This window comes from Trichogramma pretiosum, unplaced genomic scaffold (genome assembly GCF_000599845.2).
Source record: "Trichogramma pretiosum strain Unisexual culture from Peru unplaced genomic scaffold, Tpre_2.0 scaffold11, whole genome shotgun sequence".
Classification (NCBI taxonomy): Eukaryota; Metazoa; Arthropoda; class Insecta; order Hymenoptera; family Trichogrammatidae; genus Trichogramma; species Trichogramma pretiosum.
Window position 1 is genome coordinate 2,669,845 of NW_019641702.1, and position 20,324 is coordinate 2,690,168.

The following is a 20,324-nucleotide window of genomic DNA, read 5'->3' on the forward strand; positions in this document are numbered from 1 at the left end:
CTTCCGCGAAAGCGCAAATGTGAGAACGAGACGTGATGAGCGCGCGTCAGCGAGCTTCGGTTTTTTCCTTTTTTTTGTCCTTTTTTGTTTCACTTGTATATAGCTCTCTTTACGCTTGCTCAATGAGCTCGGATAATGAGCAGATCGAAAGAAGAAGTATCAACCATTTTTTTCATAGATTTTTCATAAAAAATAAGAGGGAATCGAAGATTAATTGCTGAGTAATTGGTCGATTAAGCTCGAGTTTATTTGCTTGCGACGAGCATCGATCAGTCGCTTACTCGTTGAGAATATTAAAAGACCTGTTTTAGTTTCGATACAGTAGTTGTTCTTTTTACGTGACGACACTTCGCCTTGTTTTGATAAAAATTAAAAATACCGAATTTAATAAGCTTGAAATAACCTAGACAATTTACCAAAATTGTGACATTATTATGAGTAATTATAAGGCTATTAAAGAGGTAAGATCGTGCCATAAATATCAACAGTTTAATAGTGTCGCGTGGCCGCTAATTTGCTTAACGCCAAGTTTTATCAACTGAGCATTGACATAAATTCGAAATCAAATTGCACATTATAACTCACTAATAGTTGTAACTAATGGTTGCATAGACATACAGGCATTGATGTTATTCATTTCTGAAAAGCAGCGCCCACTGGCTTATTTATATATATTCGACCAGATCCACATGACGTGATCGTTTAAAAACGCACCTCTCTCTCTCTCTGTATATCTATACATTCATTTACCGAGAGATCGTACCTCTTGGGATGACTCTACGAATGAAAGAGAGAAAGAGCGAGCAAGAAGCACCGTTCGGTACGCGACAAGATGCGCACAACAACGTAAAGCAGCAGCAGCAGTGGCGGTAGCTTCCGCAGAATCCGTTGCGATTCCGTTATAACACAGTATATTCCTCGCGTTGATGCAGGGTTGTTCGGTGCATCCTGGCCATTTTTTCTCTACCTTCTCCAATCTAATGCTTTTTCCTTTTGCACTTGGACCATTTAGCTTGCTATATAATCGTCTCTCTCTCTCTCTCTCTCTCTCTCTCTCTATCTTTCTCTCTTTCTGTGTCGCTGTTTATACGTTTAGATGCACGAAAATGTGTTTAGAACTATTTTCGTATACGGTGTAATTGTAAAATTTAATAAATTTCATTCAACCGCAAGCTTCATTACGTTGAGCGATGCTATTTCTTTGTACCTTAAAATGAAGCAATGATCCTTGCTCGCGAGACGCCGCGTGTGCCTTAGAAAATTGAGTTATTTTACACGTGTACGATTACGAGCTGCCATATATAGACTCGAAATGGCTCTACGTTTTACGCGCGCTAGTTTATATCGCGAAAACCACTTAAGACAATTTAATAGGATGTTATGTGTACTCCACATTTTTGTGAAGCAGCAGCAGCACCACCATCGACTTTTACGTGTCAATCGTCAGAATTAAAAGCCACAAAACAAAGTACTTTTTCGATGCGATTGTTAATCGACACAATCAATTAATGACGCTTGTTTCTACGAGGATCAATTTATGGTCCAGCTACACAAAACCTGCCAAGCGTCTAAATGATCAAATTCGATTAAAGAATCGAGTTTTCCAAGTTGCGATCGGTCGGGTTCAAGCGTAAACGGCAGCGCAATGCCTATATAGCCTCGAGTGCCAAAGATGAATAATAAATTCTTCGACTGCAATGTCCGCCTGCCGCAAAGAATCAAGCTCGCGCGCGCCACCCCGAGCCGCGCTTATGCGCGTACAACAGCGTCACATTGGAATGCACCGCTCACCCGCGTTCGCTTGTCGCACGGGCAACTTGATACGTCTGTTGTACACATGCTTGCTACACACAGCCTCCGTGAGTCGCTGCTGCCGCGTACACCGCGAGCAATCATTAATCGGCCGTGATTGATCGCGCGCGATCCGCGCGCTTATTGTAACAAGCGGCTATAAATCAGATTTTTCGCGCAAAATATATATTATACGCATATGGAGCAAACGAGCGAACGCGCGAGAGAGAGAGAGCAAGTACGAAATCTAATTGATATTCAGCGTGTAGCGGCCAATCGGTAGGCCAACATCGAGGTCACTTCTCAAAACAAACACTTGAATTTCTTCGCGCCGGCAAACACCTGCGGCGGTCTCGAGCTGTATAACATGTACGCGTACCTTACTGCTCGCGATGTGTTCCGTTGCTCGAGTGCACTGCTAAAAAGAAAGAAGTACACCGAATATGGAAATTGCGCGCTCGCGTTTTTTCTCTCCTTTCCTTCATTTACTCTTCACATCGTTTTCGAGACGCTTGAACGTCTTAATAATGGTAATTGGCTCTGCAACCAAAAGTTGCATACTCTACTCGGTCGGGATAAGATGGGTTTCGATAAGAAAAACATTTGATAATTACCACCGCAGCGAGGAGAGAAATTTTTTAAAATTTCGGTAAATAATTGATCCTCGTTGATATCAATCAATCGTTTGACCTATAAGTCAGTCTTAACCTTGTTTTGTTTTTTTTAGTTGATTTGCGAAAATCGAGTAAACGCAGGGAGCTGCATCGGCTACTTTCCCACGCGATTATAAACACTACTCTAGCTTCTCAAGAGCTAAGCAAAAACTTGTCAAACACATTAGTGGAGATATACAGATATTATTCGACTCGTTAAAAACGATAGCAAAAATGATATTTGGCTCGTGAGAGTACATGTATGTATAAATCGTGACAATTGGTACGTGTAGCTAGCGCCCGGCCACCCAACTAACAAACTTCATTCAACGCGCAGGCATTACGAGACACTTCGGCATACGCGCGCGACATACTCTATATTTAATAATGTATTATGTACACAGAAAAAGCTCGTTGTATTTTATATAAACGTCTCGCGCCCATGTAGATAATTTTTTTTATCCTCGGACACGCCGACCCGATATTCTAGAATTGCGTACTGCTCACTGTATTACACTTCAGCATTCGATATAGAAATCGCGCAGTAAGAATAAGGATTTTCAGCTGCGAGCACCACACAGCACGTGTATAGGCGCGCGCGCACGCGGCTGCAGAACAGAAACTGGCCTCGAGCTTTGTTTTTTTTTACGCTTCGTACTCGCAGAGCGCTCGTTAATGCTCGGGCGAGAAACCAGAACCACTTCATTTTTGTGCCTCCGGTCAATTAGGGAAGACAGATATTGTCTATATATACCTATACGTATGTATTTGATCAAACAAGCAGTGCAGTGCGTTTTAGAAATCGTGATAAGAGAAAGAGAGAGAAAGAGACAAGCCCGCAAGGTGATTTCGAGAAAAGTCGTTGTTTGTGTGTCGCCGGTACGGCTGCGCGTCCAGGACAGCGAATTTTGCAGCTTTTACTTATTTATTTCCGCAACATCGATGGGGATGCGCGAGTTTCCAAGTCATAAATGCTGGATTATATTATGTATGTGTTTCTCTCATCATCTCTGCCGGCTCTCTATGTAACGTGTACTATCATACCGTTACGTGATGATTAATACTCAGAAAGAATTTCAATGGCTATTACTCGGAATTTGCGCGGCGCAGCTTGCAGCACGAACGCGCGCAGAGCTATACATAGAGCTCTCGTGCGCGAGCCCCCGCAGCATCTCATCCATTGCACTTTCAAATATGATCTAAGTGCAGAATAACGAATTTTCTTCTCCGAAAAATCACTCGAACGTTTAATATTATAAATAAACGGCAGACACGCGCGCAATTCGCACTTCATTTGCGAGGCACTCGGGGCCCGCGCGCCAAGTCCGTTATCGTGTATGGGCTTTTCGCATCATCATTTTGTTTATTGCGATCATTATATAAATCGAGCCTCAAATTTTTGAGCTCGAGTATTTAAAGCAGATCGAGGACGTTCCCAAGCTCGCGCTCGGTGAATAATTTATATAATAGCTTTGTGTGTGCGTATTTTAATAAAAAGCTTGAACTATTCGTAGATTCATCGGCGCGTACCTATACGCGAATTCCAAACCGACACTCGAATACGTGTGTGTTCGTGTACGCCAGCGTCTGGGTAATCTCTCTGCCTCTCGTCCCCCTCTCTCCTTTGTATACTCGAAAATCAAATTGAAGAGCTCGACGCTGCGCTCCTTATCCGTACGAGTTATTCGTATTATTATTGCGTGCCGCGTATATAATGGCACATTCTTTTTATCGAATCGAAATACACATGCCGAGCCGCGCGCGTGACGTGATTGATGATTATTGGCTAATGTGCACACGCGGATAATCTAATTGTCTGGGCGATTTATGGAAGTGGTCTTGCGATTTAATTTAGAAATATTGTATCAGCTGCACCGGCGTGCCACGCAAGATTACATACGCATATTACAGTGCTGAAGGATATTTTTATAGGGAAATTGACTGTCGTTGTGCTTACGGCGAGTACGAGTGTTGCGTTGTTTCTTGTAAATTGGAAAAGCGACACAAAGCGAAAACACCAGCTCCCGGAGCTCGGGATAACGAAGCAATTGATCCGCTCGAGAGAAAACGTATTCGATATTAGCGTTAAATCTCCGACGCCTAAATTAACGAATACATAAATAATTCACAAATCGACAATATGCTCGCGCGTAAAAAGGTCCACGACAAGCGATGACAATTCAATTTTCGTTAAATGAAATGACTTGACGATTTCAGAGAAAAGTAAAGTGATGCGAGTTTTACCCGGCATTTAACGAGTACATGAGACACCGTACATGTAACGTGTAACGTTCGCAGCTACGACATATGCGCTGAATTCGCGAGAATGGTAACGTCACGAAGATTTTAATTGAGCGATTTAGGTGAAGTCAAAAAATGACAAAAGTACTCGTACGTCAAGCAGTGTTTCAGCTCGATGACACTCGAGAGCAACACACTACCGTTCGTAGACACTTGTAACGTCTTAGCATATTTTCACGCGCTCGATTGCTCTCGCTTGATTGGAGCCCGAGCGCACGTGTGAAAAGTCGCGCTGAGGGCTTGAAACGATTCCGTAATACGCGAATGTAATTACAATATTCATACTCGCCGTGTCGTTTCATTTGTTTCCTACGGTTTTCTTTGCTCGACCAGAGAAATAAAGCGTGCGGAATCGTTTCAAGTGAATACAGATGCAGTTCGAGAAGGAAAGAGAGGGACAGATGGGATGACGCGAGTACTTTGGCATTCCCGACTTGAGCGTCAATTCTTGGTACATAGGACACAATTAAACGCATGCAGCCGCGTAATTAAGTTCACGGTCAAGATAAAATGTTTCTTAGGTCCGAGTTCGTGTGGCCGACATGCATCACTACGCAATATTCGAGCGGTCTCGTGATTAATCGTGCAAGTTGACCCGAGAATTTTCACAGTTTCTCGATCGTTAAGCCATATAAAGAACGTCGTCAATAAACACGAGAACTCACGTCAACCAAAATAACTACGAACGCATCTTATGGATATCAACGAACTCGCGATGAAATATTTCCAAAGCGTTCACGTAAAACAATCGTCCGAGCGCCTTGACGAAAGAGCCTATAGTTGTCTAGGAATCCGTGATTCCGAAACGTCGTAGGTGTTGCACATTTGCATACGGAAAAGAGCCGCGTGAAAAGTCGATTTATCGCGGCGCGCTGTGTCAGAAGCGCGACTGCCGTGAGAACAGCTCGCGTCGGAGACAGGCTGACATATAGTATAGTGGGGTCACAGCGCGCCGAGTCTCTACCTAAGGGGGCGCCAATTAACACCAATTAACTTTCATCTGACCTGCTATTCTGCGTGCAGACTCGATAATTTGCTTACTCGCCAAGTGCACTGCACTGACGGTGTACAGGCCCGGGCTTTGTACTACTCTACTGCTGCTATGACGGTGCCCAGTAGTTGAGCTATGCGGTTTCTGGCCCGATAACGCGAATCGGATTTCGCGACTTCCTGCGCGTGTACGCACGAGAGAGATTTTCGCCGACTTATATCGCGCGACTTCTTTGTGTCATTGTCCCGTACTGCGTCGTTGACAATGCTGCTCTTGTCTCCATGTCCCCCCTCCCTTTCCTCTCTCACATGCAATATTGCTTACACTTTTTTCAGTCATGGGATAGAGACTGCGTATAAAAGTCCCGTATTACGCGCTCGCTCGACGTTGCTTCATTTTCTCTGGCAACTCATTCTTTTTTCCAGCTCTTGCTATGTGCTCTGCGTGAATAAGTTTTTACAACTTATGAATATAAGATATTTTTAAAAGTAGGCGTTATTTTTTCACCCGCCTCTGGATAATTTGTTGCCTTTCTGCGAAAAGATAGTCTTAATAGGTGTGGTGGCGCCTAAATTGCATATCGTGTCATAGTCTCCATGTACGCCGGTATTTTAAAAATAATTGTCCTATAAAAGTTTTCGAAATCTTTTATTTTTATCAAAGTTCAATATCTAAATACACCCTGCGTTTTTATCGTATAAAGCTCTTGAGATTTACTTTGGTACACAAAAACTCATGTACAATTTTAATTTTCGTATGTGATCCGGTTCTCATCTCTAAATGTCTAAATATATTACATTGATTTCGACGAGTATCAACGTTAAGTTTGTTTGTTTTTGTCAAAGAGAAAAAAGATTTTATCGATAAGCTCCTAATAGTTTTTATAATAACATGAGCTAACGAGTATTTATACATCTTTGGAAAATAGTGCAGCAATTACGTGTACCGATTAAGGTAAGACACTAAGATAAACCCGTATATCGGCGTGCATGATTATAAGATGTCGTTCGACAAATCATTCCAAACGCTTCGATAAATAGACCATTAATTTTCGAATTAGCGTCGATAAACACACACATTACACGGGTTCTCTCTGTGTCTTTCTCTCTCTCTCTCTCTCTTTCGGACTGTCGTTTAATTATTGACAAAATGAGCGCACAGAAAGCTTACGCACACGAGTAATAAATGTGATGAATGGGTAAAAAAATGTGGAAAGAGGAGCTGCTGCTGCTGACCAAATAAGTGCGTCATATAGTGCCACTTGAAAGCCTCGGCATAGGCTGCTGCAAATAGAATGGATAATCTCTCGAGAGCTGCGGCCTTTAACGGTCTACCCTGTAATATCGAACACGCGGCTGATAAAATAAGTACTACTCGGCGCGATGCTTCATAATATTTACGAGTTTATTTGTCTGTTGGTGCAGCTCTAATCAGTACTGCGCCTCGATACAGTCGTGTGTGGCGCGTATCGTACATTACACGTGTACGTACCACCTACTAGAGATTTTATAATGAAACTTGCTGTATATTATAATGACTTTTTTCAACTAATTCCCTCGCCCGATTGAATTTTCATTTGTTGCGCGAGAATAGCGATCCAATGAATCGATTGCCGATGGATAAAAGTTTATCGCTACTATTCATTTATCATTCGCTAAAATTCAATACACATATAGAGAATCAATGCAAAAAATCAAAACGTATACAAGCGCGTGCGGGAATCATACGTATATAGAAAAAAATTATTGAGTTTGAAGCGTATGCGTACATGTGTGTGTGTGTGTGTGTGTGTGCAAAATATCAAGACGCGAATGATTTATGAAAGTAAAGTGCGCGGCATTAAAGAGAAAATACTCGATCTGGATAGAGCGTGAGAAGGAAAGAGACGATACAAGATTGATCGGTCTTTCAATATCGTATTTGATCGACGTTGAAATCGACTCGCAAGCACACGTACCGCACAAGAGAACGATTTTTTCTCTCTATCCCTCTTCCTCCGCCGACGGGGTGTTCTTTGAAATTTGCACGCATCGCTAACGTTCGTAATAATCCCAACGACAGCTCGGGTAATGATGTTCTCGATATATATATTAACCCATTTTTTCCAAAGCTTAGGCGCTCATTGTCGTCGCCGTCTGCGATCCAAAAAAAAAATCGTTAATCTCTCCTGCCACTGACGAACTCTCGACTGTGCCATTCCGACGCAGACTCGAGAGTATGTATGTCGAGTTGCGTTTTTGCAATCTTATATCATCGTATCGTGCCATGAGACCGAGTTTATTTTTATATATGTCGCGGCAGAGCTATACTATCGATACTTGACTTCGTGTACATCGGTTTAAATGTACTGATACTCGCCTGACCATAGAAGGCTATGACTACTGAATGAAAAAAAAATTGGGTATTAACGAGCGACTTTTTCCTGATTTTCAGAGACAGTTCACGCTGATCCTGCAGGCGAGGGACGAGGAGAGCAACGGAGTAATCGAGGAGGCGAGCTACAGCGGTATCGTGCTGCCCGGCCCTACGTGGCACACTCTAAATCACCAAGGCCGAAACGCTCATCTGGCGTACAGAGTGAGGGTGGAGTGCACCGAATACTACTACAACGCCACGTGCACGAAATTCTGTAGGCCGAGGGACGACATATTTGGCCACTACACGTGCGACGCTAACGGCGACAAGGTCTGCATTCAAGGCTGGAAAGGAGCCGATTGCGAAACTGGTAAGCCATCGTCTTTTCCCCCCTTTTTAATCTAAAAAAACTCGCTGGCTTTCAAGGAATTCAGAAATGCATAATCTGAGAATTCATCCTCGCTTTTATTTTACTGCTTGTATGGGCACGTATATTCTTACGTAAGTCAATTCGATTCCTGTGTCGAAACTTGTCTTTCAAACATTTTTATAATTGACTTCCGCCGTCGCTCGAGTAAAACCTATAAAAACTCTACTCGTACATCTGAGTCTTTGATTGACAGTTAGGTCAGGAGTGAGATTTATACAGATACATCGAGAGAACAAAGTATGCATACATATCGCACGTGTTTATAAAACACGGCGCAATATCTATTTATAAATGCTTAATAATAATCACAATACAACACGGGAGCAGCAGCATATATCGCGATTACTACGTATAATACGCAAAAAAATTTCTCACGCTACGATATGATATGCGCGATGGTACACTCTGACAAAGAAATAAAAAGAGAAGCGCATCCTGCGAGCCTTTCAAGTAGTAGTAGCCTTCGTCGTCGCTGTCTTCCTACGCAGATCAGAAAGTGTTATTATATTCAACGTATATATCTAATCGGACCTGTCGCTGTGAATTATTTCATACTAGAGTGCACCCCGTTTACGTGACTTTTAATCTTTGGCGTCCGAGCTTCGTAAATTTCTTCTTCTTTCTCTCTCTCTTTCTCTCTCTTGCGCGCGCGCGAGAGCTGTCGACAAAAAATGCCACAATAAGACGCGAAGGAGCGGCTTCGATGTGCCACGGCCGCGCAGCGATCCTGCCGCAGAGCAGCATCTCCGCCAAATGGGATTGAATTTTTGTAGCAGCTCCGGACTTTCGATGATTAATTCCCAATATCCTACGGTGGCCGTAAATGACTTGTGCGCCGCGTGAGTCCAACAATTTTTGCGAGCTTCGACCGATATATTAAGATCCCGAGCCGCGCGCGTATACGCACTTGTACTTGCTGCTGCCTCTCGCGCGTACACGCGTACCTATACATACGTATATTTTACGAGCTTCTACATTTTCTCAGATGTATATGGTATCGCCATTCTATATATGCATGCCATGTATACATGGCTATTTCTTGCTCGCTTTCTATGCGATATAACGTTTCGTAGCCGTCTTTTATGTAATTGATATCATATACACTTGTATTTGTTATGCTTATGGGTATTCGCAGCTTTTAGTTAGTGTAATAGTACAAATTTAGTTAATTTTTCTTAAAGTTAACCTAGTTATCGAAAGTGTAGAGTAAAAATAAATATTTTTATATTCATATTTGATCCTCAACAATCAAAGCGAGTATCGAATTATGTAAAATTTATTTATTAGATAATTTATCATTTAACAGCAATTTCATTCGATGCCGCTATACGATCACATATTACACGCACTCGGTTATATGTGTAATCGTTTACCTCCTCGGCATACATACGTGTATCTAGTGTGTATGCGCGCCGTAGAGATTGTTGTAGCGATTTTATCTCGACGCATTAAAATTAGCAGTATAATACGTTTTTCTGACTTTTCTGTACTTACACATAGTGTAAAGCGTCGACGGTGGCGGCGCGGTGGAATAATCTCAAAACGATAAAGCTCCGCACGCGCCCATAGTTTCGGAATTGATACTCCATAAACGCGGCAATAAAGTTGATATTTCCCGGCCCTTCTCTATGATTCACGCAATCTCTTATCGCGCGACTGTAAAATACATATCGAACTCGGAAAAATACTTTCATATTTTCAATTTTACGAGAATGCACCGTTTTAACCTAGCTCCTCGTCGGCTAGCCTCGCGGTGCATTCGTAGAGTATATACGTAGTCTCGGGATCAAGACCCCTTGGCCGATTTTATTGCACGCCCGATTAACTGTACAATATTTTTCTCTTTCTCGCGCTTGCGAGCACTTGCCCATTACTTTATACAATGCCGAGTTTTACCGGAGACGTTCGAAAAAAATCCCCGAGCTTCCACTCAAGCGCTTCCTACGTACATTACATTATATGCATACCTAAGACTGGCGCAGTTAATGGCAGTATATTCTCTTTTACCTCGCGCGCGCGTTCGCGTGTGCGTATATAAATGATCGACGAAAGGTGTGTTACTGCGAGCGCGAGCGAGAGAGACTTTCATCGCGCCTCCAACGAGCTACATACACACACACGCGCGCGGGCTTCTTATTTTGTCAGTGATTAACGCACTGCCGCATCCTAATGAGCTGCATTCACGTACACACCGCCGCATCGATTTACGAACGTGTAACGCGTATGTGTGTGTGTGTGTGTGTGTGTGTGGAGCAAAAAAAAGCTTCCACCCAAGGAGTAAGACATTATGCATGCGTGCATACGGTGCACGCGCTTATATACGAAAAGTGTATCGATGAGATGCAGCCGACGAGTGTCTGTACACAGGAGCAGCTCTGGAATTGCACAAATTTATCGTAATTAAGCGAGAGAAACGTATCCGATTGTGGAGAGAAAAATTCTTGCAGGTTTATTATCATCCTTTCCGTGTAGTTTTTTCACTGCGATTGAGGTAATTTATTCGAGGTGATTTAAATTAAGTACGCAAATTGAACTAATTATTACTAAACCTATTTGAATAGAGAAAAACGATAGATAATAGATTTTCACCGATTAAGTTCTGAACTACGAGCAAATATTTTGTTGCCGACGAGGCATGTGTGCACAATGGCCAAGTGGCAATTGAAGCGAATTTGTTTTTATCGCTGATGGATGGGCGCGCGCAGCCTCGGGCAGAATGTATTTATTAAATGTGTGCCAGTATGTGGTTTTGCGCCTAGGCAACACATGCGCTCCTTACCGTTTGGGTAATAAAATTTTCTGCAACATTTAGCATGTGCTACGTGTGAGAGACCTGTTTTATCGTTATCCGCAACCGCAGTAAACTAATTTCATCATCAATGTTATATTCACATCGTCGTATATAGGTTTTCGTGACATTTTTAATAGAGGATGGAGAGAGAGAGAGAGAGAGAAAGAAAAAAAGCAATCACGTAAAATGGCGAAACATCGTGAGCTAGTCTATCGTGGAAAGAGACATGATTTGCCTATAATATGGCCCTTGAGCGAGAGCTCGCGCGCGCGCGCGACGAGCGAAAGATGCACCGATCGCGTTGTAGCGGCGAATGATGTAAGTGGGGTACATAACATCCGTCTCTCGGCAATCGCGGCTATTAAAGAGCACCTCTTTTCTTTCGTCTGCGATCTCGACACTTGTACATGTGCAAGCCGAGACTTGATCGTTTGACGATGACGTAGCCATCATGCGCGCGGAGATGATTCATGCGCGGCTAATAAAATAACAAATTTCTCATTCCACTTTCGCGCGCGCCTCGCTATATAGACACACCAGCAGCTTCGTAGTGTATACTTTCGCGCGTGTCTTGCGCAGCGCACATGCTTATGCGGTCTCGTTAACTCATTTTTTTCTAATAATTATTCCACGCGAGCACTCGCGTAAAAAGTCGAGGCAATATTGTTTTTTTGCCGCTCGTATCATTATTAATTTATAAATGAATTAAAGATTGCAAATGTTAAAAGAAAGGTACTGTATACGAATCGAGTTTCGTTTGTTCATACATCGCAAGAGAAATACCGGTATGTTGGCTTTTTGCCGAGCCTCGTCGTAATATTTATATCTAATTCGCGTTTTACGTTAATTCTTCGATACATACGTGCGACAAAAAAACACCTGATGAAATCAAAGTGGTGCCAAATGCATATTTTGTGCTACACGTCGTATTTAAACATGTTACATCGAGAAATAGAAATTCTTATTGTGAAAGCTCGTAAAACAATCGATATGTTTGTCACTATACATGCCGCCGCAACTGTGTTAAACACACTGTCCTATAAATTGAATATTTGCTTACGTAGCTATTAAATTTTCTTCTCAGCTATCTACGATTCAATTAATTAATTAATGAGCTTCTCTCGTAAAAACGAAATAAAAAAAAAATGTACATTAAAGTACCATCACTTGGATCGGTGAAAATACCAATCTAAGGACGAGTTAGCTTCTTCCCGAGGGAAATAGACGTTTCTTCGTAAATTTATAAATCTTGAGCGTGTATCGATACAGGTATAGACATCGGAAGAGAACAGCACTTTATGCAGCAAAACTGGCGATGAAACTTTTACGTGCCTCGGCACGATGCGCTGCCATTGAAAGGTCAATAGGTATAACTCGCGATTTCTCCGCCAACTTTTCGATTTCTGCTTACTAACTTATATCAGTGCCAATCGACACTTGTCTCGTTCTTATGAGAAAATTAGTTGAAACGTAAAACATCAACTATTGAACGATGAACTCGTGATTGGAAATATACAAACGTATGAGAAAGAAAATGATTAATTAAATTAAATTAATGGAATTACACGTTGACGAACTAATTTTGCGACGCATCAGTGAAAGCGCGCATACTTTGAATTTGTGTAAAAATATGTGAAAAAAGGTGCAAATCTTAACATTGATTAAATTCATTAATAAACATTGTACAGTGCATGCACACACAACGTAGTACTTGCGTGACGACTCCTTCGAGAAACTTTTCAGCAGTTTTCAAATAAAAAAATTGGAGGGAAAAAATTAGGACAAGGAATTATCATGGAAGAATGCCAGACAATCGGTGGCGCGTTCATAATATTGCACGGTCAATTTGTTGACTGCGAAGATTTTCTACGAGCAAGCGAGCTCGTCTCTGAAGTACCATGATAAACTGCACCTCTTGGAAAAGAAGAATCTCGCGCGCCTCGGCTTATAAACGATCGACTTTTCTCTCTCGCTCTCACACCGTCGAGCTGACTCGGAGGCTGTTATACGTGATTATGAAGGCTATACGATTATGGAAGCGAAGATGACCCCATCTTGCTGCTGCCGATATACCCGCTGAGAGTACAATGGAATTTTGACGAGCGATATTTGCGTAACCAATAAACGGAAAGGCGCAAGGGAAGAGTATGGGTGAAGTATGCTGGCAGTGGTATACTCGCGAGAAAGAGAAATCAACCGAGTGCAACGAGTGTGCACCGATATATATACTACAGCGCGCGGCTATAAATACTACCGCTGATATGTTATTAATCTTAAGCTGCTGCAGTCACGGATAGTTTTTTTCGAATATATATTAACGCTCGGTGTCAGAATTTCAAACGAAAATGTTGGGGAATATAAATGCAATCGAAAAGCTCGTGACTTATAAAAGAATCGGAGTAAAAAAAAAGAAAAAAAGAAAAACGATAAAGGCGCGTAAAAAATTGTTCGAGATATGAATATGGTCAGGCTCGACGGTGCGAATGGAATGCTCATTTATACGCGCCGAATGATAACTCTGCGAAATATATAATTTCTAATTACTCGGCTAAATCAGGGGAATACACGGGCGCGCGTGTTCTCGCTCGAGCTTGTGCGGTTGAATTTTCCTCGCGGCGCGCGTCGGCCCCGCGACTTTAAGTGCATTTACGTAAGTTCGTTATACATTTTATGCACGTGTTTAATTTTAATTTTCTATTTGAGCGGTAACTTTTTTTTCTCAATCGTCAGCTTGTATAAATATATTATACATTTAACATACTCGCGCGTGAACAGTGTGAACAGTGTGAACACCAGCCATAGCTCGCGGTGAGGTATTCGTGCATTCGTGTTGGCACTTTTTCTTACCTAGCGGTAAGAAATGTGTTTTTCTCTTATAAATATTTAACAATCGAAGCAAAGTCGGTAAAACACAATCCAGCCACGACGACTAAGTAAACTGTGAATGGAAATATACGCATATTATAATACGTCGGTTGAGCATTATCCGAAGCCATTAAAGATGAAAGAAGCGATGTAATGAAATCAGCTGTATACACTCGAATCTACAACAATTCACAACGAACAATCTAATCAATCGATCTTCATAGATTCTACCACGTATCGAGCGGCTGTATGCGTACTTAATGCATTATACGTGCGAGATGTGCGGAGGAAAATGCAGGCTCATCATCGTTGGTACATTACGCATGCTGACAGTGTCGGGATAGGTGAACCGCAGACCGCGAGAATAGGAAAATAGCAATCACTCGACGCACTGCTGTATACTCATATGGGACTCGAACCAATACGTACACACTCACACCAGTCAATTTCTCGTTTATGTGTCTATACGCAGTATATAGCACGGAAGAAAGTATCCGAGTGTGATCTTTCGCGAAGCTCCTTGCAGCGGCACAAGTAACTCTCTCTCTCCCTCTCGTCCTCGCTCCGGCACTGCATAGTTCGTCCGTGCATAGGTGAGCAAGTGTAAAAGTGTGCGATGCTGCTGCTGCTGGTGCCGCCGCATCAGCCTACAAAGAGTGAGAGCCAATCTCATCGATGCCTCCGCTCGCGAGCCCTACTGCCGCCAACCAGATGCTACACATATATTTTATCGAGGCAACATTTCACGACCGACTGGAGAGAAAATTGCATTGTTTCGACCGTCCCGACGTGTGCCTCTTTTTGCCTCGATTCTTTTTCATTAGAAAAAAGTATTTACCATTTACAGACGAGCGATTTTGAGTAGCGCGATGACCTCTGCTGCACTCGGTGATTGTACGCGCGATCGCTGTACGTTGGCAGCAAAAACTCGTGATTTCGAGCGCCGACGTATAGAGCCCGAGACTTGGCAGTGTGCCGTTTGCCCTTTCTATCGAATAAAACGAGGTTCGAGCGCTCGAGACATCCAACTCGCGCTGGTAAGAGGCGCAGAAAACGTTAGATGTGTATATATGCACACGTTATGTGATGCCACTTTCGCGAGCAACCGAGAGAAAACTTTCTTCTTTCGGCGCATTAGATATACACAAACATAAACGTATATATACAGTGCACACTGCACACTCTCATATTCATAAACGTGTGAGAATACAGGAAGATACTTTTGAGCTAGCGAGACGATTGCGCAAGTTCACAATTGTATTATGTAGCATTCATATGTGTGCTTCCTCGTAGTCCCGGGGTTCGATTGTTTAATTCGCATCGAGCGTCTCCCGCTTGTCTATCCCGTAGTTATTTCGTATACGAAAAAAAATAACAATAAAACGATCCTGCTCGCTGTTGAGTGCACGCGGTGTAAAAATAGCTGCAAACGCGTACGGGGGGCTTACCGCAGTACTCGATACTACTCGGGAGTTCGCGGATATATACGCAAATGTAATAGAGGCGCGAGCGCGCGCGCGAACAGACATATTTAGAAGATACGAGACGACGGGACGTCGCATGCTCGCGCGTCCGAGGGATGTCCGAGTCACGCGAGTGGCTATTAATCAAAAAAGAGGCCCATGACACGTGCAGTCGCCAGCCTAAGTGTATATAACGTAACGGTATATGCGCGAGCGCTCCTTTTCCTTTATAAACACGCGCGCGCGAGTTGGCTTACGTATACTCGCAAATCAAGCGTCCTTACCTACGCTCGAAACAGCACGGACGTGTATATCTGCGAGCGCGCCTTACACTGCCGAGTAGATTTTGTTTCACCGCGCCAACGTAGCCGCTGCTGCCGCTGCTGTTGCTACTGCCGGGCTTCGCGTCGATATATTAAGGAACTTTTCGCATAATGTGCAGCGAGTTTAGTATATAGTAGGTAGTATACTGCCGTGGCAGCGAAGCCTCGCCGTTATGTGTACGGCCACGCGAGGTTTAGACGTTAATTAGCACACCCTCGCTGTTTTCGGACCGCGCCTGATGGACGTTAATAGAGCGATCTCGCTCGTGCACCGCGTCGCAGCTTCTCGTTCGTCTCGGTGGCGACGCAGCAGCTCCTTGGAATATATATACATCTCAAGGAGGTGCGCGGCAAAACAACTATTATAGGTACTCGTACACGACTCTCGATGACAAGGACGTGGAACGAGGATGCGTCCTCGCATTCTAGTCTTTTAGCATAAATATCTGTACAGGCGCGCGATAAGACGCGTGTCTCGCTAGCCGCGTGCTTTTTCCATGTCGGAGAGCTGATACTCATCGCAAATCCCTGATATATCGGAATCTCTTCTCTACTATCTCATTCCTCCAATGAGTATCGTGCGCGCGTCTTAGGCACACACACGCATCGCGAAACTATCCGTAATTTCCAACTCGTTAATAGAATTCTTCTGGATGATAAAGGTGGACGCCTCTGTGTGTGTGTGTATACATTACGCGCGGCACGATCATTGTCCAAGCGCGTCGGAGAAATTCAAGGAGCAAGTTAATTGCTTCGCAATGGTAAATAATAATTATAAGAAAATTACACCGTACAATTACGACGTTATCAAGAACGAGCCGAGTCTCGTCGTACAGCATAGAAGCCTATGCACATGCACACACACACACACGAGGTTTACTATAAAGCCAAGACGGAGGACGAAAAATGGCTCAGGACGGTAACTCGATATGCTCTGGCTGAAGCGCGCGAGAGCGACAAGGTGCCATGTAGCCATGTCGCATACGTGTATTATACATGCTACGGTGTGTATACTTACATACGCGTACGCGTTTACTTGCAACAGATTGTATTGTGTAACTATATGGGCAGTGCGTCCGAGCCGCTATTGAATTACTCGACTCGCTATATAATGTAATAGGTATCTGCACGAGTCTGTCTACCTGCAGCACGTACCCAGCATGGGATGTCTCCTCGCGCGAGTCCAGCTATTTTTTTCCGCGCTCGATGCAAAAATACATTTCCACAAATATATAGTCGCGAATAGAGAATCGCACGGATCGTCGTCGATCTACATTCGAAGCATCGATTTTTCTCTCAAGTACGCGTAACGAGATTTGCAATCGCATCTCAAAAAGATGCTATGTTGAGAAAAAACATCGTAACCGCTCGCATACTCGAACGCGAGTTGTCGAGTGTCCGAGCAAAAAATAATCATGCGGTACTTGAGATAGCTGTGCAATGAACCGCAGCGTAGAAATCATTTTCCGAGAATCAAATGTATCCGATAGATTCATGAGACTATAATTGCTTCATATATTTATAAACTTGATAAAAATTCACTCACGAATAAAATCAAGGGTGCGGGCGTCGCTGGAAAAGGCGCCAAAACGGCAAGCAACGCCTTAGGTTGCTCCGAAAAGTTGCACGCATATTCATCCAACGTATAACACTTAACGAACACTTTCGAACTAACAAAAACCGTTTATTATTTGAAATTACCCTAGCTCTAATTATACTACACTTCACAAACACTGCACTAAACTAGTTTCAATAAAAAAACTAAATGCGCGAGCTGAAAAAAGTCTTCGATGCGCTAACTGATAAACGAATCGAGAAGACGGTTGAATCTGACCACCGAAAAACTCGAGCGACGTTGCGCTGCAGCTCCCCCTCTACCTCTCAGGCTGCGACTGCCGAGACAACGCTTCGACCGAGATAGCTTCGACCGTTTGCGATTTGAACAATCGAATACTCGGAACTCGGAAGTAAAGTAAAATTGGTGGGCAACAGACAGATAAACGCGTCTCGGACAAGCCGTTGAACGTCGATACTGCAATCGAACGAATAGAGACCCTATACTCTAAGCTTATACATAACCTTTGTGATTTGGGTAGTTTTTGTAACGTTCGAAAATCGAACGATGTCCTATCAGTTTTCATATTGTTTACGATACTGTTTTGATTCTTTTCGACTGTTTTATTTACAAATTGCTTGAGTAATATCAATGTACATTCAAAAATAAGTGACAAGTGATGACAACTGTGTAAATAGTGATTAATCAATGTAACGATTCGTTTGGTTTACAGCGGTATGCAAGGAAGGTTGTCATCCAGTCCACGGCCACTGCAACGTGTCCGGCGAGTGCAAGTGCCGGCACGGCTGGCGGGGCGAGCTCTGCGACCAGTGCACGCCCTACCCGGGCTGCAAGCACGGCTACTGCAACGGCTCGAGCTGGCAGTGCATCTGCGACACCAACTGGGGCGGCATCCTCTGCGACCAGGATCTCAACTACTGCGGCACGCACGAGCCCTGCCAGAACGGAGGCACTTGCGAGAACACGGCGCCGGACCAGTACCGCTGCACCTGTCCCGAGGGCTTCTCCGGGCCCACCTGCGAGAAGGTCGACAACCCGTGCGCCTCGAATCCCTGCCTCAACGGGGCCAACTGCACGGAGGTCGGCGAGCAGGCAGTCTGCAACTGCACGGAGGGCTTCGCGGGCCCGACCTGCGCCACCGACATCGACGAGTGCGCCTCGCAGCCCTGTCTCAACGGCGGCACCTGCGTCGACGGCGTCAACGGCTTCAGCTGCCTCTGTCCGGCCGCTTGGCAGGGCACCACTTGCCAGTTCGACGTTGACGAATGCGCGCTCAAGGAGCCGCCCTGCAAGAACTCCATAACCTGCTACAATCACGCCGGCGACTACACGTAAGTTTAGCCAACATTTTACAGTCCCTCGAGCGATAAACTTGTGACCGTGTGCGAATGTCCACTGCTTGGGCAGCTGGCCACGCCGAAAGATCTGCCTGCGCTAATGAGCCTTGAATTAGTCAGTCCCGTGGTGCGCGTCTGCCGGTACGTGACCGAATTCATGCCAACGAGGCTCATTGCCAGTCATACATACAAAATAGAATTATCCATGCACATACGCAAACACCCGTAACAATTAATCGTAACAATTTAATTAACAAAAAGATATTTTACGTGACTACGAGATAATCGTCTCGCCGATAAAAGTGTATGAGATATTTTTGTATAAATAAATAATTTTTTGCGCAAACATTTTTTTTTGAAAATTGTTTTTTCAATATAAAAATTTTTTTTTCAACATTTTTTTTTTCAAATTCTAACTAATTTTTTCTTTTTAAATAAATTTTTTTTAAAATAATTTTTTATAATTTTTTTTTATACTTTGCCGGCTAGGTGCTACCGCACCTCTTGATGCGCGTTAAGTAGTAATTTTTTTTTACAATCGTCATCGTCTCTGCCGTTGTTATTTTTTTTACTATCGGGCAATATTTATTTATGCATGTTTATTTACATTTATTTATGCGGAAGATGTGCGCTCATATGAATTGCATATGAATTCGTTCGGATGACCAAACGTCACCACAAAAATACTCAGTCGAGACGTACTCCTTTTTTCATTCACTCCTTCGAATCACATGTGTATAAGAATACTTTTTACCGTTGAGCGGAATGGTTGACAATTTTGTCTCTCTCACTTGCAGGTGCAAGTGCCGCAGCGGCTTCACGGGTAAGAACTGCACCAAGAACATCGACGACTGCGTAGGCCAATGCCAGCACGGGGCACTCTGCATCGATCTGGTCAACGACTACCACTGCTCCTGCATGGCTGGTTACACGGGCAAGGACTGCGAGATCGACATCGACGAGTGCGCCTCCAAGCCCTGCCTCAATGGCGGCGAGTGCCGAAATCTCGTCAATCGTTACGAGTGCGTCTGCCCGGTCGGCTACACGGGCGCTCAGTGCGAGATCGATCGCGATCACTGTCTCCCCAATCCGTGCCGCAACTCCGCCCAATGCTTCAACACCCAGACGGATTATTATTGCCACTGCACGTCCAACTGGCAGGGCAAGAACTGCTCCGAGCCAGCCGCGCACAATCCGCTCTGGGGCCTCGTCGACGACAGCTTGGGCTGCGGTAGCGAGGAGCTGCCTTGCGGAGGTCGAGGCAGGTGTCGCGACGGCAAATGTATCTGTGACGCCGGATACCAGGGTGTCCACTGCCACGAGAACATCAACGATTGCGGTGGCAATCCTTGCCGTAATGGTGGTACTTGCGTCGATCTCGTCAATTCGTTCCAGTGCATATGTCGAGAAGGTTGGACCGGTGATCTCTGCGATCAAGGTATGTCAAA

The 20,324-nt window shown here is 43.9% G+C and overlaps 1 protein-coding gene across 1 annotated transcript in view; it reads left to right on the top strand.

Moving 5' to 3' along the window:
* Positions 1 to 20,324, top strand: part of LOC106653858 (protein jagged-1) — a 63,466-nt gene that overhangs the window by 39,652 nt on the left and 3,490 nt on the right. The window contains exons 3-5 of the mRNA XM_023462659.1: positions 8,170 to 8,461; positions 18,252 to 18,870; positions 19,674 to 20,314. Of these exons, the coding sequence (XP_023318427.1) occupies positions 8,170 to 8,461; positions 18,252 to 18,870; positions 19,674 to 20,314 (1,552 nt within the window). The remainder of the gene's footprint in view (positions 1 to 8,169; positions 8,462 to 18,251; positions 18,871 to 19,673; positions 20,315 to 20,324) is intronic.